This window comes from Triticum urartu, chromosome 4 (assembly GCF_003073215.2).
Source record: "Triticum urartu cultivar G1812 chromosome 4, Tu2.1, whole genome shotgun sequence".
Taxonomy (NCBI): domain Eukaryota; kingdom Viridiplantae; phylum Streptophyta; class Magnoliopsida; order Poales; family Poaceae; genus Triticum; species Triticum urartu.
In genome coordinates, this window is record NC_053025.1 from 409,640,234 (window position 1) to 409,668,025 (window position 27,792).

The 27,792-nt window shown below is 46.3% G+C and overlaps 1 protein-coding gene across 1 annotated transcript; it reads right to left on the reverse strand.

The window, feature by feature from the left end:
- Window positions 1-10,026: 10,026 nt before the first annotated feature.
- Window positions 10,027-16,493, reverse strand: LOC125551811 (probable protein phosphatase 2C 75). Its single transcript, XM_048715169.1, has 5 exons — window positions 15,887-16,493; window positions 14,547-14,918; window positions 14,343-14,460; window positions 10,905-11,128; window positions 10,027-10,767 (listed from the first exon to the last, which is right to left on the reverse strand). The coding sequence occupies exons 1-5, from the start codon at window positions 15,899-15,901 to the stop codon at window positions 10,357-10,359; spliced, it is 1,140 nt and encodes a 379-aa protein (XP_048571126.1). The 5' UTR covers window positions 15,902-16,493; the 3' UTR covers window positions 10,027-10,356.
- Between the last annotated feature and the right edge of the window lie 11,299 nt (window positions 16,494-27,792).

Consider the following 27,792-nt stretch of genomic DNA (forward strand, 5'->3'; position numbering starts at 1 on the left):
AGTTTTTTTGAAAATTCCATTCATTTTTGGGAAAATATGATCAAAATGTGAAATGGGAATTTATTTTTAAAATTCACGAACGTTTTTTCAAAACATGAACCTTTTATAAGACACAAACATTTTCTTCAATTTGTGATTAGTTTTTGAAAGCGGAAACAGTTTTTGAACACTCAGAATAATTTTAGAAGATGTGTTTCTGTAAACAAGAACATTATTTTTGTGAAAATTTCATTACAACAAGAATATTTTCTAATTTAGACCATTTTTTAAATGAAATTTTCTTAGAAAATCTTGAACAATTTCGGAAAACACAAACATTTTTTAAGTTTGAACAAATTTTGGTACAAGAACAAAAAAATTGTTGCAAGCATTTTTCGGAAATTATATTAATAATTACGAATTGACGAATATTCTCGGCAACTTGAAGAGGTTTTGGTTTTTTTGAACTTTTTAAAAATTATATTAGTATTTATTAATTGCCTAATATTCTTTGAAATTTGAACAAATTTTGAAACCCGAAAAATTTTCAAAGCACAAAGAGTTTTTTTGAAAATTTTGTTCATTTTTGAGAAAAGACAAACAAAATTTGAAAGCATGAACCTACTATTAAATTGTGACGCCCGGATAATTAGGCTACAGTAATCCCATATTAACGATGCCACGTCAGCTCGGTTATTGTTGCTAATCTCGCGTTAGTACGAAACCGATTCAAATTCAAATTTAAAATCAAGCAAACAATAAAAGTTTTCAAATATTAAAACTAAAATGTTCGGGTTATGCCAAATAATGCATATATAATTATGGTGGAAAAATCACACTTTTATAAAATACTTAAATACTTTAAAATGATTAAAATAGTAGTTGAAATAACTAAATAAATGCCTTTGATATTTTAGAAAATACTAATGTATTTTATTTTGGGTAAAACTTTTTGTGGCAGTGGGTGATGTTGAGACACTAAATTAGGAAGTTACTTTGAGATGTATAAAACCAAATTAGTTCCCGAAATAAAATAACTAAAAAGAAAAGGCAGAACAAATAAAAAAAAACCCACTGCCCAACTGGTCCAACTGGCCCAGCTAGTCCAGCCAGCCCAACTCCCCCTGCCCATCCCCTTCCCTGTACCCCCGACCTGGGTCACTACAGGGGAGGAGCCCCGCCGGACCAGCTCGTCGGCGCCGGCTAGTGGATAAAACCCCCTCCCCTGGCTCTCACTCTCCCCCCTGGAACCCTAGCCGCCCACTACCCCCATTGGACTCGCCCAGATCCACTCCCCTCTCCCTCAACTCGATCCCAAGCTCGTCGTCGTCGGCCAGCATTCGCACGGCCATCGAGCCCGACGCGCCCAGCGGGCGTGTCCATCGGCTTCGCGGCATTCCTCCGCGTTGCCCGCACCATCGAGCCGAGGTCGGGAAGCCCTAACTACGCCGCCCCGACCCGCCTCCCTCATCGGACCTCCGCCGGCGTCCACCTCCAAATCCGACCGTCACTGTTGCGCCCGAACCCCGACGAGCCTCCTTGTGCTCCCACTATGAGCCCCTCTTCCCCCCTCTCTTTCTGCCCCGTTCTCGCCCCATAGACGTCGTCCCCACCAGAGCCGTAGCTCGCCGCCACCCCGCTCCGTCGCCGCCATGGCCACCGCTGCCGCAACGCGAGCCCACCGTCGTGCTCCTGGTGCTTCCAGGAGCACAACGCACACACGCACACCCCCTCCCGTCCCCTAGCACCGACCCCAATGAGGCCCGAAGCCAACCGCCGCCTCTGCTCGACGCTGGCGTCAACTCCGGCGGCCTCAGCTCCTCCCAGCGCCACTACATGACGTGGCGGGATCTCCCTGTTCGAACGCGCCCGCCCACGCCCCTTTTGGCCCCTCGAACGGCGAATTTCGGTGACGCCCGAGCCACTCCGCCGCGGTTCTGGTCGTCGGGGCGTCGCCACCGGAGCCCTCGCTGACATGGCTGATACGTCTCCAACGTATCTATAATTTTTGATTGCTCCATGCTATATTATCTACTATTTTGGGCAATATTGGGCTTTATTATCCACTTTTATATTATTTTGGGACTAACCTATTAACCAGAGGCCCAGCCCAGATTTGTTGTTTTATGTCTATTTTAGTGTTTCGAAAAAAAGGAATATCAAACGGAGTCGAAACGGAACGAAATCAACTGGAGGAAGTTATTTTTGGAAGGAAAGCCACTGGATAGACTTGGACTCCACGTCAGGAGATACAGGAGGTGCTCATGAGGGTGGGGGGCGCCCCCCCTAGGGCGCGCCCCCTGCCTCGTGGGGCCCCCGTAGCTCCTCCGACGTACTTCCTGCACCCATATATATCGTCGTACCCTAAAACTTCCGGAACGGAGATTAGATCGGGAGTTCCGCCGCCAGAAGCCTCCGTAGCCACCAAAAACCAATCTAGACCCGTTCTGGCACCCTGCCGGAGGGGGCAATCCTTCTCCGGTGGCCATCTTCATCATCCCGGTGCTCTCCATGACGAGGAGGGAGTAGTTCTCCCTCGGGGCTGAGGGTATGTACTAGTAGCTATGTGTTTGATCTCTCTCTCTCTCTCGTGTTCTTGATTTGGCATGATCTTGATGTATCGCGAGCTTTGCTATTATAGTTGGATCTTATGTTTCTCCTCCCCCTCTTCTCTCTTGTAATGAATCGAGTTTCCCCTTTGAAGTAATCTTATCGGATTGAGTCTTTAAAGATTTGAGAACACTTGATGTATGTCTTGTCGTGGATATTTGTGGTGACAATGGGATATCACGTGATTCACTTGATGTATGTTTTGGTGATCAACTTGCGGGTTCCGCCCATGAACCTATGCATAGGGGTTGGCACATGTTTTCGTCGTGATTCTCCGGAAGAAACTTTGCGGCACTCTTTGAGGTCCTTTGTGTTGGTTGAATAGATGAATCTGAGATTGTGTGATGCATATCGTATAATCATACCCATGGATACTTGAGGTGACATTGGATTATCTAGGTGACATTAGGGTTTTGATTGATTTGTGTCTTAAGGTGTTATTCTAGTACGAACTCTAGGGTTGTTTGTGACAATTATAGGAATAGCCCAACGGATTGATTGGAAAGAATAACTTTGAGGTGGTTTCGTACCCTACCATAATCTCTTCGTTCGTTCTCCGCTATTAGTTACTTTGGAGTGACTCTATGTTGCATGTTGAGGGATAGTTGTGTGATCCAATTATGTTAGTATTGTTGAGAGGACTTACACTAGTGAAAGTATGAACCCTAGGCCTTATTTCCACACATTGCAATACCGTTTACACTCACTTTTATCACTTGCTACCTTGCTGTTTTTATTATTTCAGATTACGAATACCATTATCTACTATCCATATACCACTTGTTTCACTATCTCTTTGCCGAACTAGTGCACCTATACAATTTACCATCGTATTGGGTGTGTTGAGGACACAAGAGACTCTTTGTTATTTGGTTGCAGGGTTGCTTAAGAGAGACCATCTTCATCCTACGCCTCCCACGGATTGATAAACCTTAGGTCATCCACTTGAGGGAAATTTGCTATTGTCATACAAACATCTGCACTTGGAGGCCCAACAACGTCTACAAGAAGAAGGTTGTGTAGTAGACATCAAGCTCTTTTCTGGCGTCGTTGCCGGGGAGGTGAGTGCTTGAAGGTATATCTTTAGATCTTGCAATCGAGTCTTTTAGTTTCTTGTTTTATCACTAGTTTAGTCTATAAAAGAAAACTACAAAAAATGGAATTAAGTTTGTCTCGTATGCTTCATCTTTTTAATATCTTTCGTGAGTATAATGGAAAGGATAATTGTGCTCAAGTGCTAGAAGAAGAGATCTCTAAAATGTTTGGTACTAAATATTTGAATGATGAGCATGATTGAATGTTGTTAGTATGAATTCTTTGAATATCCATGATGCTAATGATGTTTGCACTAGTTATGATGAAAATGCCTCCTATAAACATGTCAATTTTTGTGGAGTAGATTGGGTTTGCAAGTACACACCAAATAGGGAAGATAGATATTGCAAGAGGCATAAGTACTTAGAAACTAAATTGTTGCAAGAAGAGCTAGATGAATGTGCTGAAAGATTCAATATTTTTCGTGCCCCTTGTGAACTTTGCAATGAACATGGTCATTTAAAGCTCCAATGCTATTTGTTTCATGATCAAGTCGTGTCCAAACATTATGATAATTTGATTACCCTTGAGCATCATAAAGAGCTTAGCCTTCTTTTGGGGTATGAGGAAATGAAACGTATAACTGAGGGTATTCCAAAGTTTAATCTTGATAAAGTTCTTCATTTTGATCTAGAGAAAATTTATATGTATTGTGCGGTGAATTGCATTGAAAATCCTTATATTGCCAACTACATAAAGAAAAGAAAAGAAATAGAAGATGAAGAGAATACTAATGAAAGGGAAGAGACTTCCCAATATCCTCCTATTATTTCTTATGATGAATCAGGTAACGAGGAGGAGCCTCCTATTCAACCAATCTCATTAATAAGGAGCTCCAAAAAGAGGATTGAACCCACACATGATGTGGTGAAGAAGAAGAAAATAAAAAGGAAGAGAGGTAAGAAGATATCTCTCTCAAATAATGCTGCTCCTATTACTATTGTGCCTCATGAAAATATAATTGTGGAAGATAATGATACTTCTTATGATCTTGAAAATCTTTTTGGCACTTGCTTGGAAGAATATAATAATTGCTATACTATTGGTGCTATCTATACTATTAATGATGAGAGTGATTATGCTTATGATATGAAAAGGCCCAAGCTTGGGGATGATATGTTTGATGAAGATGATATTTTTGAGAATATATTTGCTGCAATTAATGTTTGTCCCAAGCTTGGGGAAGCTATGATTAATGAAGATGATATTTTTAGTCTCCCAAGTTTTGATATGCAAGTTTATAATGATGATAGCATGCCTCCTACTTATGATGATTATTGTAATGATACATATGCTATAAAAGGTAGTGAGGATTATATTTATAAAACTTGTCATGATTATGATTACCCCTTCTCTGAACATTACTCTTTTAATGTGGAAACAATTTATAATATTCAAGTCTCTTATGATACTCCCACTATCCCGAAAGAGAAGAATTTTGCTTATGTGGAGAGTAGTAAATTTTCTATACTTGTAGATCATGAAAAGAATGCTTTAGGTGCTGGTTATATTGTTGAATTAATTCATGATGCTACTGAAAATTATTATGAGGTAGGAACATATGCTTGTAGGAATTGCAATAATATCAAGTTTCCTCTCTATGTGCTTAAAATCTTGAAATTATGCTTGTTTTACCGTCCTATGCAAGTTGATTATTGTTCCCACAAGTTGTTTGCCCACAAAATCCCTATGCATAGGAAGTATGTTAGACTTAAATGTGCTAGTAATATTCTTCATGATGCTCTCTTTATGTTTCAATTCTTATCTTTTATGTGAGCATCATTGAAATCATCATGCCTAGCTAGGGGCATTAAACGATAGCGCTTGTTGGAAGGCAACCCAATTTTATTCTTATTCTTTGCTTTTTGATCCTGTTAAGTAATAAATAATTCATCTAGACTCTGTTTAGATGTGATTTTATGCTTTTAATTAGTGTTTGTGCCAAGTAGAACCTTTGGGGAGACTTGGGGAAAGTCTTGTTGATCATGCTGTAAAAAACAGAAACTTTAGCGCTCACGAGAATTGCTGCCATTTTTATTTGGAGAGTGCTATTTAGTTAATTCTTTTTGCAGATGATTAATAGATAAATTCCTCAGGTCCAGAAATTTATTTGAGAATTTTATGAGTTCCAGAAGTATATGTTTGATCCATATTACTACAGACTGTTCTGTTTTTGACAGATTCTGTTTTTCGTGTGTTATTTGCTTATTTTGATGAATCTATGGCTAGTAAAATAGTTTATAAACCATAGAGAAGTTGGAATACAGTAGGTTTAACACCAATATAAATAAATAATGAGTTCATTACAGTATCTTGAAGTGGTGATTTATTTTCTTATACTAACGGAGCTTACGAGTTTTCTGTTAAGTTTTGTGTTGTGAAGTTTTCAAGTTTTGGGTAAGGATTCGATGGGCTATGAAATAAGGAGTGGCAAGATCCTAAGCTTGGGGATGCCTAAGGCACCCCAAGGTAATATTCAAGGATAGCCAAGAGCCTAAGCTTGGGGATGCCCAAGGCACCCCAAGGTAATATTCAAGGATAGCCAAGAGCCTAAGCTTGGGGATGCCCCGGGTGGCATCCCCTCTTTCGTCTTCATTCATCGGTAACTTTACTTGGAGCTATATTTTTATTCACCACATGATATGTGTTTTGCTTGGAGCGTCATTTTATTTTCTTTAGCTTTGCTTGCTGTTTGAATAAAGTACCAAGATCTGAAATTATTAAATGTTAGAGAGTCTTCACATAGTTGCATAATTATTCGACTACTCATTGATCTTCACTTATATCTTCCGGGGTAGTTTGTTGTTGCTCTAGTGCTTCACTTATATCCTTTTAGAGCATGGTGGTAGTTTTATTTTGAATAAATAGATGAACTCTCATGCTTCACTTAGATTATTTTGAGAGTCTTAATAGCATGGTAATTTGCTTAAAATCCTAATATGCTAAGTATTTAAGAATAATAAAATTCTCTTATGAGTGTGTTGAATACTAAGAGAAGTTTGGTACTTGATAATTGTTTTGAGATATGAGGATGGTAATATTAGAGTCATGCTAGTTGAGTGGTTATGAATTTGAGAAATACTTGTGTTGAAGTTTGTGATTCCCGTAGCATGCACGTATGGTGAACCGTTATGTGATGAAGTCGGAACATGATTTATTTATTGATTGTCTTCCTTATGAGTGGCGGTCGGGGACGAGCGATGGTCTTTTCCTACCAATCTATCCCCCTAGGAGCATGCGCGTAGTACTTTGTTTCGATAACTAATAGATTTTTGCAATAAGTATATGAGTTCTTTATGACTAATGTTGAGTCCATGGATTATACGCACTCTCACCCTTCCACCATTGCTAGCCTCTCTAGTACCGCGCAACTTTCGCCGGTACCATAAACCCACCATATACCTTCCTCAAAACAACCACCATACCTACCTATTATGGCATTTCCATAGCCATTCCGAGATATATTGCCATGCAACTTTCCACCGTTCCGTTTACTATGACACGCTCCATCATCGTCATATTGCTTAGCATGATCATGTAGTTGACATCGTATTTGTGGCAAAGCCACCGTTCAATATTCTTTCATACATGTCACTCTTGAGTCATTGCATATCCCGGTACACCGCCGGAGGCATTCATATAGAGTCATATCTTGTTCTAAACCCATTCCGAGAATGTTTTTCTCCGGCTCATAAAATAATATTTCGGAGGTGCCGCGGACACGTGCGAGTGTGTCTGGGCTCAGAATGGACAACGGAGAGAACTGGCAGAACCGGACTGATGCAAGTTTTGAAAAACATGCAGATGAAATTCAAATGATGACATGGCAAAGTGCAACACACAAGCGAATGACATGGCAACGACGGCGAATAACTGGAAGACACCTGGCGCATCGGTCTCGGGGCGTCACAACCGCGCGCTCTACCTATGACGCTCAGTTTGAAGACCGCCAGGCGCTCAACTTCAAAACATCCATCTGGAAGGTTTGGGCTCTGGGCAAGATGAAAATGCTTCTATGGTTGTTGCATTTGGACAGGCTCTGGTGCAACGACAGATTCCAGAGACACGGCTGGGACAACAACTATTTCTGTCAGTTGTACGTACGGAACCTTGAGACCTCATCGCACCTCTTCTAGGAGTGCACATTCGCCATCTGGGTCTGGAACAAAGTGGCAACCTGGGTTGGCTGCAATGCACTGGCACACACCAACTGGAGCACGGGCAAAACAACGACCGAGCGCGTCCGGATGATCATCGATGGAGTATCTCCAGGCACAAGGAAGGGAACCAGATCGATACTCCCCTTGGTGGTCTGGCACATTTGGTTCGAGCGCAACATGAGCACCTTTCGGGGGAAGACCCCAAGTGTGAACAACATCATTGAAGCCTACCGCCAGGACATGGAGCAATGGAGGATTGCCGGAGCCAAATGCATCGAGCACCCCCTTCAGGGACGTGCCATGAGATATCGCGATCAGGCTGATTTGCTAGCTTAGGAGCCCGCTAAGCTGGTAGTGTATTTTTTTTCTCTTACAATCCACTGATCACTTGATCAGCAACTGTTTTTTTCACTCTCTCGTGCTTATGAAATGAAAGCCGGAAATGGTCACTTTCAAAAACATACTATGAGAATAATGGAGGTAGATCCTCGAACTAGAACGAGTAGAAATACATCTCCATGTAGCAGTGTTGGTTGCAACTCGTATGACAAATGTTAATGCATGTCCTCAATTATTTTTTCCAACTATAATGCAGGAAAATATGCTACAATAATAGTTTTTTTCTACAAAATTAATGTGAAGTTTTGCATTCTTTATGATCTGTTTTGAGTTAGCTTGTGTTTTATGCCTAGACAAGCACACTCTTTCCTTTTGTTCAACTCATGTTTGCATGTTGCACCGTGTGTTTTGCCTATTCGCTGAATCGGAAATTTTAGTGAAGTATGCCTGATAGGATCACCATGCCTACAACTCGTGCAGCAAATCTCACAAAACGCTTCTAGTATATATAATATGAAACTACATTCCATAATGAATCCAATGATATTGATTTTATTGCGAATGTTGATATTTTTTTCTATAAGTTTGGTCAAATCATGGATATTTTGACTTTAGACAAAACTTATACGCAAACTAAAGGGCTGGAGGGAGTACTTATAAACACGTCACACGTCCCACATCATCGCATGGGCGCCGGAGAGAAACAATATCTTCATTGTTCGCTTCACCTATCGCTTAGCCATGGACGAGCGCGAGCGTCCATTGGCAACCGTCACGAACAGGGCACCGGATGGTCGTCGCGCCATCTGAAAGATCATTTGGGGATGTCCTGCTCCTCCTAAGGTATGCGTGTTCGCATGGAGAATTGTGTCAAACTCCCTCGCCACATGGGCAAGCAAATTTTACCGCCATCTCAAACTTACTGATGTTTGTCCCCTGTGTGTGGAACGAGAGGACGGCTTCCACGCACTGTGCAGGTGCCCACTCGCCAAGGAATTGTGGCATACCATGGCACAAGACTGGCAAATACCAAAGATGGAGTCCATCTGCAACGACGGACCGGAGTGGCTCTTCACACTCCTTGACCCTCTTACGGAGATGGCATGCATGGTGGTTCTTATGATCATGTGGCGGGTGTGGTATATCCGCAACGAGATCACCCGTGACAAGGCGCCACCGCCCACATAAGCATCCCGCAGATTCCTTCTCGGATACATTAATTCGCTACTGTGTATACAACAATTCCCTCAAGCTGATATGGAGAAAGGGAAGATGATGCTGCATGAGGGAGAGCGGACCACTCAAAAGGAACATGTGCGGGAGTATGATAGGTCTTGGACGCCACCACCTCCAGGATGGACAAAGCTCAATTGTGATGGTAGTTACGTACAGCCTACTGGTGCAGCAGGAGGAGGCATGCTTCTGCGCGACAAGAGAGGTGATATTCTATATACAGCGTGTAGGGAGATGCATGCATGCGACAATGGTCTTCACGCGGAGCTAGCAGCATGTAGGTAAGGCCTAGCGTTGGCCCTGCACAGGACAAATTTGTCGATCATGGTGGAACTAGACTAGGTCGCGTACTTGTTGAGGAGATCCGACGGATGATGGCGGGTCGTTCGCATACTAAAGTTAGTCACGAGCTCGCCGTGTATGGCTGCCGCACACCCCAGACAGCGGTTTGGCTGTTTTCGGGGCTGGACTCTATTATGAACTTGTGTAAGGCTGAGAAGCCTCCTTGAGTAATGAAATCTCTCTTCTCTCCGAAAAGAAAAATCTAATCGCACAGAATACATGCGTATGCCGTCGTCGTAGTCAAAAACTGTAGCTGCACTTTAGAGCATTTGGGATAAAGATACAAATATAATGAGCAGGGCCTGTTCACGTAGAAAACCGAGCACGTACATCGTATTAACATATATATAAACTCAGCTTGAACATGCAAGAAAGGCAAAGCCGACTCGAAACAAACTGAAACTTGCCTCCCAACGCATGTTGCACAATGAGAGTTAGGATTTACATAAAACAGTAACCCTACTCATCCTTAAGAGTAAACCGACATTCGGACAGGAGCTCACCGGGCATGCTAATATAGCCAATAAGGCTCTCATCTCCAAAACATCAGCGAATGTGCCTGCTAACTGCAGACTCCCACATCAATATCAGTAAAACTTCATTTCTTGGTTGGACTTGTATCACCAAACTTTGGTAGTGTCAAAAGCGTGTTCAACCGGGTGAAGCCCTCCAATGACCTCTCATCTCCACTTATATTTGGGTCACATTCATCATCGGCATCCTCTGGAATTACCCTTTTACTGAAGTGCTGGGGGGTCCTTAATCGCGGTGGCATCCCTGGACTAGATCCAATTCCCTTGCTAGCAACAGACAGCCCTGATAGCCCACCCGCATCCGCTTCTTTGCTCAGGAAAAGGCAGATCACTGCACAGTCATCCGTTTTGGAGGTTGGGTACTTGAATTTCCAGGTCTGATTTGCTAGATCAACAACAGCACGGGCTGCGCCAGAACGGCCAGAGCATGAGGCAACAACTTCCACCACTTCCTGGTTGGACAGAACATCCCACACCTGTAACCAGAGTGCAATTGGGTATTAGAGTATATTAACAGATGGGCAGTGCATTTATTGAATCAGAAGAAACTATTGTTTCCCCATCGAGAACAAGTCACACAGAAAGCAATGTTTATTTATTTTTGTTTGGTTACCCCATCAGTGGCAAGGACAATGAACTGATCCTTCTCCATGATTCGCCTATAGGTGACCTCAGGTACAGAGATCAGCCCAAAATCCTTTAGACAAAAATCACCAAAAGCTCGTGCCATTGCTAGGCCTGGAGAGTTGCAGTTAGGAAGCCAAAGGCGAGCCACATCTGGTTCATCCTGGTGAGCAAAGACCCGTCCATTACATCGCTTGATCCTCCTAGCCTCTCCTGTTAAGATATTAACATTTCGTTACGGCTCAAATAGCATTCATCACGACAGTAGGAACAGATTTTTTTTAGGATACAGGCTCAGAAGGGAACTAGTGTTTAGTTTGAACAGACATTAATAGACTAACCTACTAGAGAAAACGGTGCATTCACCTAGCTACATGTCCCACACTGACATAAACAAAACAACCTTCATAACTGCAGCTAGAGAGGACCAACGATTGTCGCAAAGGAAACTGTTTCCCGGGTAATGAATCCGCACGGCACATTAGTAGATCAAAACCATATGGCACAAAGGTCAAACCATATCGGTAAAAAGCAAACTGACAAAAGTGTGTATATATACACCATGGTGCCTGTAATTCTAATTAGGAAGCATATAATTTCCATGATTAGGAAAGCCTGTGGACACGATCAGAAAGGCACATGCTCAACTTAATGAGTGAGACAAGTAAGTGGCCACTACTCCAGTAATTTCTTGCACGCATCTGGATACAAACCAAGGGCTACTAGCTAGCTATGGTGTATATATAAAATGATTCTACAATCCTGGGAGTACCGCTCCTCACATATCACACAGATGAATCGATTATATCTCTTTATATTTTTAATATACTTCATTAATAATTACTGGATGCTCCAAAGTTATAGGAAAATTTCCATTTGAGACCATATATTTCATATTATTTGCACATAAACTGTTTTTAACGTAAAAAATGGTATATTATTCAAACTAAGGGCTGCGATGATATATTTTTGTAAAACTTGTATTGAGGATCTTAGAATAATTAATAAGGTACATTAAGAATGATAAAGAGGTATAATAGATTTTTTTTTGGAGGTATATTGAATATGGGAGTACATACTGCCAGGAGTCAAAAAATTAGTTCAGAGATATGCGTGCGCGTGTGTGTGTCTGTGTCCCTGTGTTAATTATATTTATATATACAGGACTAATTTTTTGTACTCCTAGAGGTATGTACTCCCACATTCAAATATACCTCTTAAACAAGCATATTATACCTCTTTATTATTCTCAATATACCTCAATGCAAGTTTTGCGAAAAAACATCGCCGAAGTCCATAGTTTATGCAGTATAGCTTTTTTACGTACAAAAATGCAGTTTACATGTAAATAAAATAAAATATGTGGTCTGAATTGTAATTTTCCATGAAACAGTTAATGATCGACTTTATTTACATTTTTAGGAGAGCCATCTACATAAAAGCATTCCAGCAGAGCCCCTATCCCATCCCCTATTCTAAATTTTAGAAATAGTGGTAGAAAAACTCCGCCTATGTTGTCTCAACATAGTCGGTGCCAAGCCTGGGTAAAGGAGAAGGGTTGTGATAGACCTGGTGAGCCAACATCAAAACTCAGCCACACTTATGGAGATGGAACCCAGAAGAAAATGGACAAGGGTCAGGCCGTCACCCCCTTGGTGGCGCGCCATATCTTCATCTGGATACGGTGATAAGTGAGAAGGGACCGGGTCGTCGCATCCTTCGTGGCGCGCTACATCGACGCCCGGGTGTAGTGAAAAATGAGCAAGGGTCTTCGCATTTGACTCGATGTATGTGAAGGGTAAGGAAGCTAGCCAAGCCTAGTAGGATCTGCTTAGGTAGCTGGAACGTAGGGCCTTTAACAGGTAAGTTACGGGAGCTAGTTGATACAACAGTGAGGATAGGTGTTGATACCCTTTGCGTCCAAGAAACCAAATGGAGGGGACCACAAGGCGAAGGAGGTGGAGGATACCGGCTTCAAGTTGTGGACACGGGAACAACTACTGGCGAGAAGCTCTTCTCATAGGAGGAGACCTCAATGGCCACGTGGGCACATCTAACACAGGTTTTGAAGGGGGTGCATGGGGGCTTTGGCTATCACATCAGGAATCAAGAAGGAGAAGATGTCTTATGCTTTGCTCTAGCCTACAACATGATAATAACTAACACCTTTAAAAAGAGAAAATCACATCTAGTGACTTTTAGTAGTGGTCAACACTACTGATTGATTGTGTTCTCTCAAGAAGAGAAGACATGTGTGCTTGCCTAGATTGTCAGGTGATACCTGGAGAGAGTGTTGTCCCTCAACATAAGCTTGTGGTGGCTGACTTCCGTTTTTGGATTCGTGTCCAGTGGGATAAGTGTGCCAAAGTCACTAGAACGAAGTGGTGGAAGCTTAAGGGGGAGGCAGCTCAAGCTTTCAAGGAGAGGGTCATTAAGGAGGGTCGTTGGAAGGAAGGAGGTGCTCCATCTTATTGCATCCCCATTGAGGTGTGAAGAGGCCTCGGAGACATAGCGATAGTATGGCTAGCTAAGCTTTTCAACCTCATTTTTCGGGCAAACAAGGTGTTAGAAGAATGGGGGCGGAGTATATTAGTACCAATCTTCAAGAACAAGGGGGAAATTCAAAGTTGTAGTGTTGTACTAATTACCGTGCAACTAAGCTGATGAGCCATACAATGAAGTTATGGGAGAGAGTCATTGAGCACCGCTTAAGAAGAATGACAAGCGTGACCAAAAATCATTTCGGTTTCATGCCTGGGAGGTCGAGCATGGAAGCCATTTTCCTGGTACGGCAACTTATGGAGAGATACAAGGAGCAAAAGGACCTGCGTATAGTGTTCATTGACTTGGAGAAGGCCTACGGCAAGATACCGTGGAATGCCATGTGGTGAGCGTTGGAGAAACACAAAGTGTAGCTGCAATCTGGGGTCTATGTATGGTAAACCATAGATGGGAATGAGCACGATCTAAAGGCCTCCCTAGTGTAGTTGTGAATCAAATGTTCATGATTTGCATACAAATAAAGATGATCGTACCATATCCATCATGTCAAACATAATATAGAAGTTATCCACAACTAAAAACAAAACTGCTTTATTTCTAACTTTTGTTTCTGCAGTAAAAAATGTTGTGAAGTTACTACCATGGTTATCAGCAAGAACAAGGTGAAAATTCTAAGTCACCACTCTTCAAATATTAGAAATATAAACATATATAAAATGATTGGAGACAAGGAAGAGATAACATACATTCTTGTTCTGAGAAAATGAGCAAGAATGTACCAATTCAGCAGCAACAGAAAAAGAATCATTCAATTAATGGCATCACATAAACAGTCACAAGTAGTAGGATTAAGCCAACACATTAAACAGAAGAGATATAATATAGAAGATTCATTAATTTAAACTTGAGAGTGAAAGATATTTACTTGGATGATCAGGTTTCAGGTCAACTGTCAACTGATGGGCAACCAAATGACCGTTCTGATCTCTAGTGCCTAATACAGCTCTAGAGTCACCTAGATTCCCGACAATAAGATCCTGACCCTGATGGTATAGTGAGAAAAAATCAATTGCTCATACCTGGAACTTTTGAGTAATTAAAGCCATTCAAGGAATAGGTTCCACTGTACCTGTTTAATTAAAGTAACTGCGGTAGTTCCACTGCAAATGCTATCTATGTTCCGATGTAATTTAAGCTCCTTATCCATAACTCTAAAAGCTTTTCGGAAAGACTCTTTCATTGAGTCAAAGAATTCTAGATGTTCTTCTTTCTGTGCGGTGAATGTGGGAGACTTGTCCTCTGCATCTGGGTATGGAGATAAACTCTCTTCTAAAACTGATCCATCTGAATTGCTGGTTGGGCTCTCCCCATAGTCATCATATATCAAATCACACAGCTTCAAAGGGAGAGTATCTCTTACTTTCCGCGCGACGAGATGGCCATGTGGACCATGACCATCAAAAACTCCACAAAATACTGTGTCTGATCTCCCATTGAAGTTCTGTACATCATGCCCCAAGGCATCCAAGAGCAAGAAAACAAGGAGGCAAACATCAATATCCATTTGTCAAGTATCTATATAATTTAATGGAGAATGCTACAGCACGAATGCAACGGCGACGTTGACAACCACCTGATGTCAATGAAACGCGACGTTGACATACACCTTATGTCAATGCATGCTCAGCCATCACACTTGCGGAGTCGGTCGTGCCACAAGACCAGGCTCCACACGTTCACTCGATACAATTGGCATGATTTAATTCATAAAGAGTGTCGAAAGTGGAATGAGTTAGAAAAGGTCACTATTCTGTTATACTTTTGATATGCACGCAACTGTTGGATTCAAATAAATGGTTCACACAAGGGGGTACTCTTTGACTGGGCGAGTCATTTATCTGATCCTGCATTTGCAAGCATGCCTCATTCAAGCATGGACAGTTTCATCTAGAACATAACCTCATGGCCTAAAACGCATAATAATCAATAACCACCTTAACTAAGAGACAGCATATGGGTAAGCAAGACGGTTGCCATATCCAACAAATAAGACTTCATAGTTCATATGGAAGTATGGAAGTGGGAAAGATGGTGGCCAATACTTAATCCACCATCAGTTAGAGCTAGAAACATCTTCCATGAGCAGCATTCATAGCCATCGAGTTGTTTCTTTTCAAATATCAAGCCGAAATGTAGTCTCGTGTTGGCTAAAACAAGTTGGATCATTATGCCTTGTTTATCCTGTGAAAGCCCCTCAAGTTGTTGGCAATTCATATTTTTGATTTTATTAATGTATCATTTTAACTTGACGTTGCCCGATAAATAAACAACCCCTAATTGTTGACGATACTTCAACTCCCAGGAAACTATTTTACTACGCAAGCTCATTAGTAGCCATTACCAAATAAAGAGGAAATGAACATTCAAAGCACCAAAAGTGTAAATAAAGGGATCTTGTTGTGCAGATACCTCCCACGCGACCATGGCGTCTTGGTTGGTGCCCTTCTTCCCCTGCCGCGTGAAGAGGCAGGCCACATTGCCAGACCCAGTCCAAGCAATCCTCCTGGGGGCCTCCTCCCCCCTCCTCCTGCCTCCTCCCACCTTCCCGGGTAGGGCCGCCACCTCGATCGGCCGCTGGTCTGCCGGCAGGCACGACCCAATCGCCAGCGCCCTCACCACATCCTGCAGGCAATCCAGGCACCCGCCTCCACCGCCCCCTCCCCCCCCCCCCGACGACGGCGCCGCCGTCGCCACCGCTGCCGCCGTTATAGCCGCCGTCTTGCCCCGTTGGTCACAGCCCAAGCCACCCTCAAAGATTCAACCTCTGCCCAAACGCAACGCTGCCAAGATTTCGATCTTTGCGAGAGGGACAGTGGCGTTCTTTGATGGCGTCGTGGGCGACCAACCAGCACCAACGGGGACACGTCACGAGCTAACCAGAAAAGTAGAGAGAGGAGGGCGGGATCGGACAAGAATAGGGAGGGAATCCGACAGCGAAAATGGGGACAAAGAAAAATAGCAAGGGAGCGGGGAAGAACAAGTGGCTCGGCGTGGTTTGGTGCAAGGGGATCGGCGGCCGGATCGGTCGGCTCCTTATGTGGACCGGAAACGTTCATACTATGGGAAGAAAATAAAAACTTTATAAAAAAATCTACTCCCTCCTTCCATCTATATATGATTTAATGATTTTTTCAAAACCGCCTTTGACTATTGGCAAGATTATGACATGTACAATGATGGCATATGAATACAGAAGCCTCATGACAAAAAGTAACTTGAAGCATATGTGTTGATTTTTTCTCTCCAATGCAATCTACTACTAGTGAACCTCATCAAAAAATAGAAAGTAACTTTCACTACACATGCATCCCTTCTCTTCATTTTAACTTTTTAAACTTTATGCACTGGACCACACTTTTTGACTCTAAGCACCCGTCTCCTGGAGAGGATCCCGCTTCCCCATCCGAACTTACTTTTTCTGTTATTCTATCCTACATGGCATGTGAGGCATCACCCTGAGGCTATGCATTGACCATGCCCTTAATACATGACATGCATAATGTGAAAATTATATCATTGAAATTTCCTTTCACATACGAATTTGATGGTATGCTTTGTGTAAGTTGCATGTCATATATTATTGCTTTAACATATAGTCAAAGTTAACCTCGAAAAACATATTAGGCCCTATATAGATGAAAGGATGGAGTAAATGTTATGCATCTCAAATTCTATGAGTATGAATATAAACTACTAGCAAATATGCATGTGCGTTGCAACAGGAGAAAATTGGAGTAGATATAAGATAAGTCTGAATCAAATACCAAGATGACATAAAGACTTTTAAAATGTCATTTCAGAAACTATGTCTGAGTGATGTCATGACGAGATAAGGGAATTTTGAAAAGTCATTTCAAAAACAAAAAATGCGATCGTCACATCACGACTTGACTTCCTAAAGCGTCGCAACGAAAAAATATCGTTAAGCAAACTGCATTTGATAGACCCTGCCTAAGTTAGACTAAGGAATGAGTGTCTCGCCTTGACCTAGCATAGATCGGTTTATCATAATCAGTAATGTGGCACCAGAATAAACGTAACTGTGTATGAGGGCAAAATAGAAATTTAGACATTTTTATATAGCTTACAAAAACTAATTCATAGAAAGTTGTGTCAAATTTTGAGGGCTCACTGTTGTACAAGACACGAAAACCTTTTTTACCCAAAGCGAGGGACTAGATAAATCATAAAACGACCTCTACAGATCTCCTAATAAAACATGTAGGTAAGCGACAGTTCGTTCTGTTAATTATTTACGGCTCTATTTTAATTTTTCTGAAAATATTCAAAAATTTCATGGACATTTTTATCAAATTCCCGATTTTTTTAATACTGAATCTTTTTAAAAATAATCATGAAAATTTATTTGAAATCGTGATTTTTTTATAATATGTGAACAATTTTTCGAAACCATGATCATTTTATAATTTTTCGAATGTTTTTTGAATTCACTAACAGTTTATGATTTGTCAATACTTTTTTTTAAAATCTCACAACCGTTTGAAATTTGGTTCTTCTGGAAATCACGAATTAATTTAAAGAAGAAAAAACTAAAACAGAAATGAGAATGTAAAAAGCAAAAAATGAAATAGAAAACAAGGGCGCAGCAACCTGCAAATGGGTCGGCCCATAACCGTGTGTGGGAGGAGTAGGCGCGCTTGCGAGAGAAAAAAGGAGAGAAAAGGGGTATCGTTGTGTTCATTATTTATGGATCTGTTTTAGTTTTTGTAACCATATTCTAAAATTTGTTGTACATTTTCTATAAATTCCTGAATATTTTTTGAATACTGGATCTCTTAAAAAATCATGAACATTTTTTATTTCATGAACATTTATTGAATCATGTTTTTTTATAATATGTGAACATTTTTCTGAAATCATGACCATTTTATGATTTTCCGAATGTTTTTTGAATTCACAAACAGTTTATGATTTGTCAATACTTTTTAAAAAACTCATAGCCTTTTGAAATTTCGTTCTTCTGCAAATCACGAACTAATTTAAAGAAGATAAAACAAAAACAGAAATAAGAACGCAAAAAGCAAAAAAATGAAATAGAAAACAGGGACGCTGCAACCTGCAAATGGGCCGGCCCATTACCGCATGCGGGAGGAGTAGGCGTGCTTGCGAGAGAAAAAAGGAGCGAAAAGGGGTATCGTTATGTTCATTATCTACGGATCTGTTTTAATTCTTGTGAACATATTCAAAATTTTCAAGTACATTTTTTATAAATTCATGAATATTTTTTAAATAATGGATCCTTTTAAAAAATCATGAAAATTTATATTTCCATGAACAATGATCTGAAATCATGTTTTTTTATAATATGTGAACATTTTTCGAAATCATGACCATTTTATGATTTTCCGAATGATCTTTGAATTCACAAACAGTTTATGATTTTTCAATACTTTTTTTAAGCTTACAACCTTTTAAAATTTGGTTCTTCTGGAAATCACGAATTAATTTAAAGAAGAAAAAACTAAATCAGAAGTGAGAACGTAAAAAGCAAAAAATGATATAGAAAACAGGGTCGCGGCAACCTGCAAATGGGTCTGCTCATTACAACGTGCGGGAGGAGTAGGTGTGCTTGCGGAAAAAAGAGAGAAAGAGGTATTGTTATGTTCATTATTTACGGATCTATTTATTTTTTTGAACGTATTCCAAAGTTTCATGTACATTTTTTTAAAATTCTTGAATATGTTTTGAATAGTGGATCCTTTAAAAAAATCATGAAGATTCTTGATTTCATGGACATTTATTTTAAATCATGTTTTTTTAATAATATGTGAACATTGTTTTGAAATCATGATCATTTTATGATTTTCCGATTTTTTTGAACTCACAAACAGTTTATGATTTTTCATATTTTCTGAAAAACTTACAACTTTAGAAATTATGTTCTTTTGGAAATAATGAATTAATTTAAGAAAGAAAAAACGAAAACAGAAATAACAAAGTAAAAATAGAAACTAAAATATGAAACAGGGCGCTACGACCTACAAATGGGCCGGCCCATTACAACGTGCAGGAGGAGTAGGCGCGCTTGCGATAGGGGGAAATGAGAGAAAAGAATAAGGAGTTCGACCCCTGGTCTCCCATGAGGAGGGACAATAACCACTGAGTTGCTCAGGTGCTGACATTCTTTATGCGCAACAATTTATATAAGAACTACAGAGCATGGGTGTGATTTCGAGAAAAAATGAATTGTTTTTTTCTTCACTTATCTGTGGCATAGTGGGTAATTTATGACAACTTTAACGGCAATTATGGTGACATACGACCAGAAATGATAGCCGCTTTATTATTAGGAAAAAAATCCTTTAATTCACATCATATAATATATATTTTTCATTAAGTCAAGGCTAATGTTTGTTTTCCTTTGAAACAAGGAGGGTAGAGATAATAATTTTCTATTCCTACAAACCTAAGGTCTCTAAAAGAATTATTTTTATACATATCCTATCCTACAAAATTTCTTCAAACCAAAGGAACTTTAGACTCTTTGAGTCACGGGACTTACAAAAGACTAAAAAACATAAATGAATATAATAGTATTGCATGTGTAAAACATAAGATTGTGAAACACAATTTTTTGATAATTGTATGTTTAATGTGTGAAAAAAGGAAACATACGGGGTCCAAAGAAGACCTAGTCTAATTTTATATCTATATCTATATTTATACTTCTTTACTAATAAAGAAGGTGCGTTTCTCTATTTTTTTCACCCCATTCACCATTGAATTTTTTTTCTATCCAAGGTGATACTAAATTTTTCTCCAGAATTTCGTATGTGGCATGCGCAAGCTGTAGCCGAGCGAAGCCAGCCCACATAACTGGCAAAACCTTATTTTTCGCACTATGCATCAAATAGTCTAATCTTCACACATGGCGCGCATGACTGGGCCAGCCCGTTTTCTTATTTATGTTTTTATCGGCGTTCTGGGAACGGGGGCCTCAGACTTGCCTGCCTACGGTCTGCGGCGTGGCTCAAAAAAGGGCCAGCACGGCCCATCTTCATCAACACAGACCCAAGACCCTCGCGAAAGGCCAAGCCTCGCGGGGCGGACGACACGGAGCTTCCTCAGGCACGGCCTCATCAGGCTGGCTCGTGAGGAGACGGAGAGATCAAGGCGGGGTACCTCACGAGGTGCCCGTGACGCAAGCCATGACGACCAAGGGTGCCAGGCGGGCGCCAGCCCGCGCAGAGTCCTTCTTTCCTCTTTGGTGCAAAGGGAGCAAGCGCAGGCGAGAGCATCAAGCAAAGGCATCCGTTTTGGTGCAACGAGACCAAGACCAGTCCAACGGCAGGAAGGAAGTCATTGTGGAGCCCCAGCCAGCGTCACCACCAGAGCCTTTGGCAGGCGATGACCCCAACTTTAGTCAGGATAAGTGTACCAGATGTTTCCCTTCAAAGTGGCCAATTGTTGGCGCCCTTCCCGCTCAATATTTGGGAAGAGGCCTAGGGCCTTTGCCTATAAATAGGACTAGCCACCCACAGGGTAAAGGAGACCGGATCGCAATCGAGAAGAGAGAGAGAGAGAGAGAGAGAGAAGGGTGACTGAACTCCTCCTAGCAGTTCGTCGCCCCAGCCAAGAACAGACCCTCACGAGGCTGTTCTTCCTTATATTGCTCATCATCATCAGCCCAAGAGGCAATCCACCACACCACACACTGGAGTAGGGTATTACACCACAACGGTGGCCCGAACCAGTATAAACCCCGTGTCTCTTGTGTTGTTCTTTCCATAACTTAGATCTTAGCAAGGCGGAGGGGTGCAGGTAGGTAGAAGGCGAAATCTCCGCGCGCACCCCAGTGTTCGAACCTCAAGGGTCTGCCGGAACCCGAAATCCGACATTTGGCGCGCCAGGTAGGGGTGCACCGGAATTCGTCTTCCACCACCCCGTTCTCCTCCGACCATCACGTCCATGTCTGACGCTCGTCGGGCCCGCGCTGAGCGCCGGGCCGCTCTCGCCTCCCGCGTCGCCCAGACGGCTCCTGTCAGCAGGCTTCCTCGCCGTTCCCCGTCACCTGCCGTCAACGCCGCCACCGGCCTGACGGGGGACGAGTAGCAAGCATCATCTCAGCATCCGTCCGTGCGGCAAGACGGCCGCACCGCTACTCCCTCGTTCACCCCAGCTGGTTCTTCGTCCCGCGCGCTCCGCGCACCCATGGAGGCTTGAGCTGCGCTCATCACGGCAAACGAGCTCCTGCGCTACCGTCCCGTCGACGACGTCTACGAAGAATGGCTCGACCGCGTCGCCGAGCTCGTCCGCGCCGCAAGGGGCTCTCCTGCGCCGTCCGTTCCGCTGCACCGCACCCCGCCCCGCGCGGGTGATGAAGCTCCGGGGGCGCCCCAGCCGTCTCCTCCTCAAGAAGGCGCCATGGCTCCAAGGCGCATGGCCCTTGGGCGGAACCCGCTCCGTCAGGTGCCAGCGCGGCAAGAGCAGAGCTGCCAAGAAGTCCCTCGCCCGTAAGAAGCTGCCCGGGCGCTCCCTGCTCTAGCACGCCGCGACCATGCTCCTGCTCCCGCACGTCGAGACCCCGCGCTGCTCCCAGCTGCAGCGCGTGGGGACATGCAAGACCAAGCTCTCCGTCACCCAAGGCCTCCCGTGGCCACAGCAGGCTGCCGTGCCTTCACCACCGAGCTACGCAGCGTCGCGTGGCCCGGCAAGTTCAAGCCAGACTTGCCTCCTCGTTACGACGGCACGGCCGACCCTGCGGAGTTCCTCCAGCTCTATGAGCTGGGCATCGAAGCTGCCAACGGAGACGAGAAGGTCATGGCGAACTGGTTTCCCGTGGCGCTCAAGGACGGGGCCCGCACCTGGCTCCTGAACCTGACTCCAGGCACGATCTCCTCCTGGGACGAGATGCGCACCCGCTTCATCGCCAACTTCCAAGGTACTCGCGACCGGCCACCCGCCGTGAGCGACATGCGCCGCATCAAGCAACAACCCGGAGAGACCCTGCAGAAGTACATCCAGTGCTTCAACAACGCACGCCTCAAGATTCCCAAGGTGACCGAGGAGGCCATCATCTCAGCCTTCTCCGACGGCGTGCGCGATGTCAAGATGAAGGAGGAGCCGGCGATGCATGAAGACCTGTGCACTTCCTTGGAGTTGTTCAACTTGGCAACCAAGTGCGCCAGGGCTGAAGAAGGGCGTCTCTCCCTCCTCGAGCTGCCTGCCGCAGACCCAGAAGAGAAGAAGCCCAAGGCCAAAGATGTGAAGCGCAAGGGGGCTGCCGTGCTCGTGGCAGAACCAGACACCAAGCGGGGCAGAGATCAGACCGAATCTTCCAAGGGCAGTCAGTACTGTGTGTACCACGACCTCCACATCCACAACACCAACGAATGTCAAGAACTCCGAGCCGTGCGAGAAGGAAGGATCGGCCGTCGCCCTGACCGCGGTGACCGGGGCTACGGTCGAGGAGGAGGAAGGAACGCGGGACGCTGGGAAGACTGCTGCCCGCGCCAAGGGTGGCGCGATCGACCTCGCGAGGATCGCTGGCAAGACCCGCCTCGCGAGGGAGACTGGAGGGATCAGCCTCGCGAGGATCGCCCACAAGGCAACGCATGCCTCCCTCCGCTGCCGCCGCAGCCAAGGAGAAACGAGGACCGCCATCAGGACGAGGGGGCTGGGGGCTTCCAGGAGCCGCGCGCGATCGCCTGCATCCTGGGCGGGGCTCAAGCCCCAGCCTCTCAATGCATCTTCAAGCAGTTCGCCCGCGAAGTGAATGCAGTCCTCCCCAAGCTTGAAGCCACGCGCCCTCTCAGGTGGTCGGCGTGCGCCATCACGTTCAGCTCAGCAGATCAGCTCAAGTGTGCGGCCACAGCCGGAGTCCTCCCAATGCTTTGTTCCCCAATCATTAGCAACGTGGTGGTCACCAGGACCCTCATCGATGGCGGGGCATGGCTCAATGTCCTGTCCGTGGAAACATTCAACAATCTCCAAGTGCCCTACAACCAGCTTCAGCCAACCAAGCCTTTCTCCGGAGTCACCGACGGCTCCACGGTCCCGATTGGGCAGGTCCGCCTCCCTGTCACCTTCAGGGCACGCGACAACTACCGCACCGAGCTCATCGACTTCGACGTCGCTCACATTCGCCTGCCGTACAACGCCATCCTTGGGTACCCAACGCTGGCCAAGTTCATGGCCGTAACTCACCACGGCTACAACGTCCTCAAGATGCCAGAAAGTGGCGGAGTCATCACGGTGCCCTGTGAAGAGAAGGACACGGTGTGTTCCCTGGAACGAGCCTTTCAGGCCGCATCACTGGAAGACCCGGATCGCGGAAGCAGGAGGCTTCCCGAGACCGCCTCCAAGAAGAAGAAGACATCGTCCGGCCTGACCCCTCAGGAGGTAGGCCCCTTACGGCCCGCGCCTGCCCAGGGAGAACCTCCTTCCATCGCATAGGAAAGCGCGCCCGGCGCCCTCCTCAGGCAGGGCTCGGGGGCTCTCCCCTGGAGGGCCACCGACCTGGCTAAGGTGACGAGGGAGGAGCTTGGGCACCACATGGAGGCGTGTTTCGAATCACGTTTCCCTCAAGAAGGAGTAAGGCAAGGAGAGCCAGACCCTCAGGAGTTCGTCAGCAAGGCCATTCAGGAGCTACAGGAGTCAAGAGTCATGAAAGGCGGCCGCCGCCTACCAGCTGTGGCTCCCCATCCAGGCGAGGATGGTGGGTTGCGCGTCTGCATCGACATACCAGGGCTCAATCGAGTCGCCTCTCTGGAGCGCCTCTGGCCCTCGCGAGTGGGGCGCTGCGAAGGTCCACCCCACAGCTACGTTCGCATGCCTTACGGCTTGCTGAACACGGCTGCCACGTACCAGCGCCTCATGAGGGGTATCATGGAGGCTCAAGAGGCCAGGCGTTCCGCAGCCCTGGCAGAGATGGAGATGGTCCGCGAGGAGCCACCAGCGCCTCCGGAGCCTCCTGATGCCCCTGGGCCTGGGGGCTCGTGAGGATCGGCTTTCGCAGCCCACCGAGTCTGCTACACCAACACATCATCAGGTGACATCTTTCAAGTTTCATTCCAGCTGGGAGCGCCCCCCAGGGCTGCATTATTCCCAGGCCGCGTGGGTCCATCCCTGCGGCATGTATCCCTTTTATTTCATGTTGTTAGCTTACTTTGTTGGGGGCTCCCCACGGGCTGCATCATCCCCAAGTCGCTCGGGACTGACCCAGTGATGTACGCCTTCCCAGCATCTATTTGAATGAATCCACTCCTTCACGGCTAATGTGTTTGACCTAGTTGCTCGCTCAACTGACGCCAACTGACGGAGCTGCTCTCAAACGGCACGACGCTTGCGCATGGGTCCGTCCCTGCAACGCCGACAAACCTGAATGGCTGAGCTCTGGCCGCGGCAGCCCCGCATGGCGCCACCTCGTCAAGCCTTCGGTGCCTCATCGCCCCTCAGAAGCAACCAACGGCTAACTGTCAATTGTCATGGCAACCCCTCGTTCTTTCTATGATGGGTCTACAGGATCTCCTAAAGGAGCTGCGTCAGGCGAGGCCCTTGCGGTGTCTCCTTCACTCTCATCCGCGCGAACCGCTTGCACGTTAAAGGGGGGGTGCCTGAGCATCATGACTCAGGGCTCCTACTGGCTCTCCAGCCCTCACCCTCTGGCCTTGTCCACGGCATCGCGACCTGGCATACCAGCGACGGCTGAGACTCGCTCAAGGGCCGGGACCCGAGGACATAGAGCAGAAAGGGGAGCAAAGGCGAGAGGGGAGGGACACGCGAGGACCTCGCCGAGCAACCTCACGCCTGCCGATGCACGGACCCGGCGACACACCAGAGAGCGGCCCCTGATTCTCGAGATAAGTCACCACCTGGAAGCACCAGCTACCGTGGCACCATCCCCACACCTAATGCAATCCCGTGTTAGCGACGCCGCTCTCCTTTCTCACCGAACGACGGCTGCTTGAGCGCCAAAGCGGACCTCCTGAGCATCGCGACACAGGGGCTCTTACCGGACCCCGGGTCGCTCACCTCCTGGCCTTGACCACGGCATCACGACCTGGCATACCAGCGACGGCTGAAGCCGCCTTGGGACTGGGACCTGTCGGCGCAGAGCACCAAGCCCTCATGAAGTTTGAAAGGGAGAACTGAGCTAAGACGGAATGAGCAACTCGCACAATTCTACGACAAGGGTTATATTAACAAAACAGGATCACAGGCACCTTACAAGCCCCCACGGGACGCGTCTTTGATTCCTCGCAGGGAACAGATCCTAAAAGGACGCTAACTACACGCGCCCCTGCAAAAGACGCCATCATCAACAGTGGGCCGTCGAGCACCGGCGCCAACCCCATTCAGATCAGAGTCAGCGACGGCCTGACGAGCCCGCCCCGCTCCAGGAGCGGCGCCGGCTCGGGGGCTCGTAGCTGTCATCGCTCGTCTCCGGAGTCGCGAAGATCTCGCCGGAGTCGCTGGAACCTCCGACGCCTCCGCCGCCTGAGGAGCCGCCAAGGGAGCGGTCGGTGGGCCCAGTCCTCGCCGTAGCAGGGTCCCGACCACCTCTCCCGGGGCAGCACTCTAGCCGGCGCCCGTTCGCATCGAAGACCTTGAAGAACATCACCGAAGCACCGTCGTACTCCAAGTGGATCGCGAAGGCGCCTCTTGTCCTGCAGACCCGGGCAATTTCGCTCCAGCCTCGAGTCATGAAGACCTCGCCCGGGGCAATGACCGTGACCTCTGCCTCGGTCGCGAGGGTGCTGCAGCCGGTGTGCTGCAGCCAAAGCTCCAGGAGTTCTCCCTGCGGGATGATGGAGGCGAAGAAGGGAGGAAGGCGAATCCAAGACTGAGGAGGCATGGCGGCGTGGAGCACGAACTCTCGGGAGGAGCCCTCAGTGTGGACCCCAGGGGGGACGACCCACACCTTCGTGACCCGTCGGCGCCGACGGCGGCGCCGCCCGTGGCGATCGGCATCGACTCCTTCAGAGCCCTCGATGTGGGCGTACAAGGGAAGCGGGAACCCCGGCGGTGGCCGCTCGCACTAGGGCCTCGACACCACCTAATGGGCCCCCTCGTCCCGGCCGCGGAGGGCGAGCCGTTTCTTCGGCGGGAGCGGGTCTGGTTCCTCTCGGGGAGCCTTTCCCTTCTCTGCCATTGAGAATCGGTGGATCGGAGCCATCGCAGCAAGACGGAGCAAGGACCGGGAAGAAGGAGAAGCAAGAAGGGATGGACTGGAAGGGCGCGCTCCGTTCCATACTTATGGCTGGCGAAGGCCAACCGCCGACCTCCACGATCGCAGGTAATCATGATCCGCTTTGCATGCAGGGACTTGTCCAATCCATGCAGTTGCCGAGGCGCCGTGGGGAAGTGGAGACGCCCACGTCCAATCAACCGCCACGCGGCGCCCAAGGCCGCAGGCTGTTAGGGCCCGCGGCGCTTCGCTCTTGCCCTTTCGCCTCCCTGCATGGCCAAGTCCGGGCGCGCCTTGGGCCCGGGGGCTACTGTCGGCGTTCTGGGAACGGGGGTCCCCAGACTTGCCTGCCTGCGGCCTGCGGCGTGGCTCAAAGGGGGGCCCAGCACAGCCCATCTTCATCAACACAGACCCAAGACCCTCGCGAGGGGCCAAGCCTCGTGGGGCGGACGACACGGAGCTTCCTCAGGCACAGCCTCATCAGGTTGGCTCGCGAGGAGGCGGAGAGATCAAGGCGGGGTACCTCATGAGGTGCCCGTGACGCAAGCCATGACGACCAAGGGTGCCAGGCGGGCGCCAGCCCGCGTAGAGTCCTTCTTTCCTCTTTGATGCAAAGGGCGCAAGCGCAGGCGAGAGCATCAAGCAAAGGCACCCGTTTCGGTGCAACGAGACCAAGACCAGTCCAACGGCAGGAAGGAAGTCATTGTGGAGCCCCATCCAGCATCACCACTAGAGCCTTTGGCAGGCGAGGACCAACTTTAGTCAGGATAGGTGTACCAGATGTTCCCCTTCAAAGTGGCCAATTGTTGGCACCCTTCCCGCTCAATATTTGGGAAGAGGCCCAGGGCCTTTGCCTATAAATAGGACTAGCCACCCACAGGGTAAAGGAGACCGGATCGTAATTGAGAAGAGAGAGAGAGAGAGAGAAGGGTGACTGAACTCCTCCTAGCAGTTCGTCGCCCTAGACAAGAACAGACCCTCACGAGGCTGTTCTTCCTTGTATTGCTGATCATCATCAGCCCAAGAGGCAATCCACCACACCACACACTGGAGTAGGGTATTACACCACAATGGTGGCCCGAACCAGTATAAACCCTGTGTCTCTTGTGCTGTTCTTTCCATAACTTAGATCTTAGCGAGGCGGAGGGGTGCAGGTAGGTAGAAG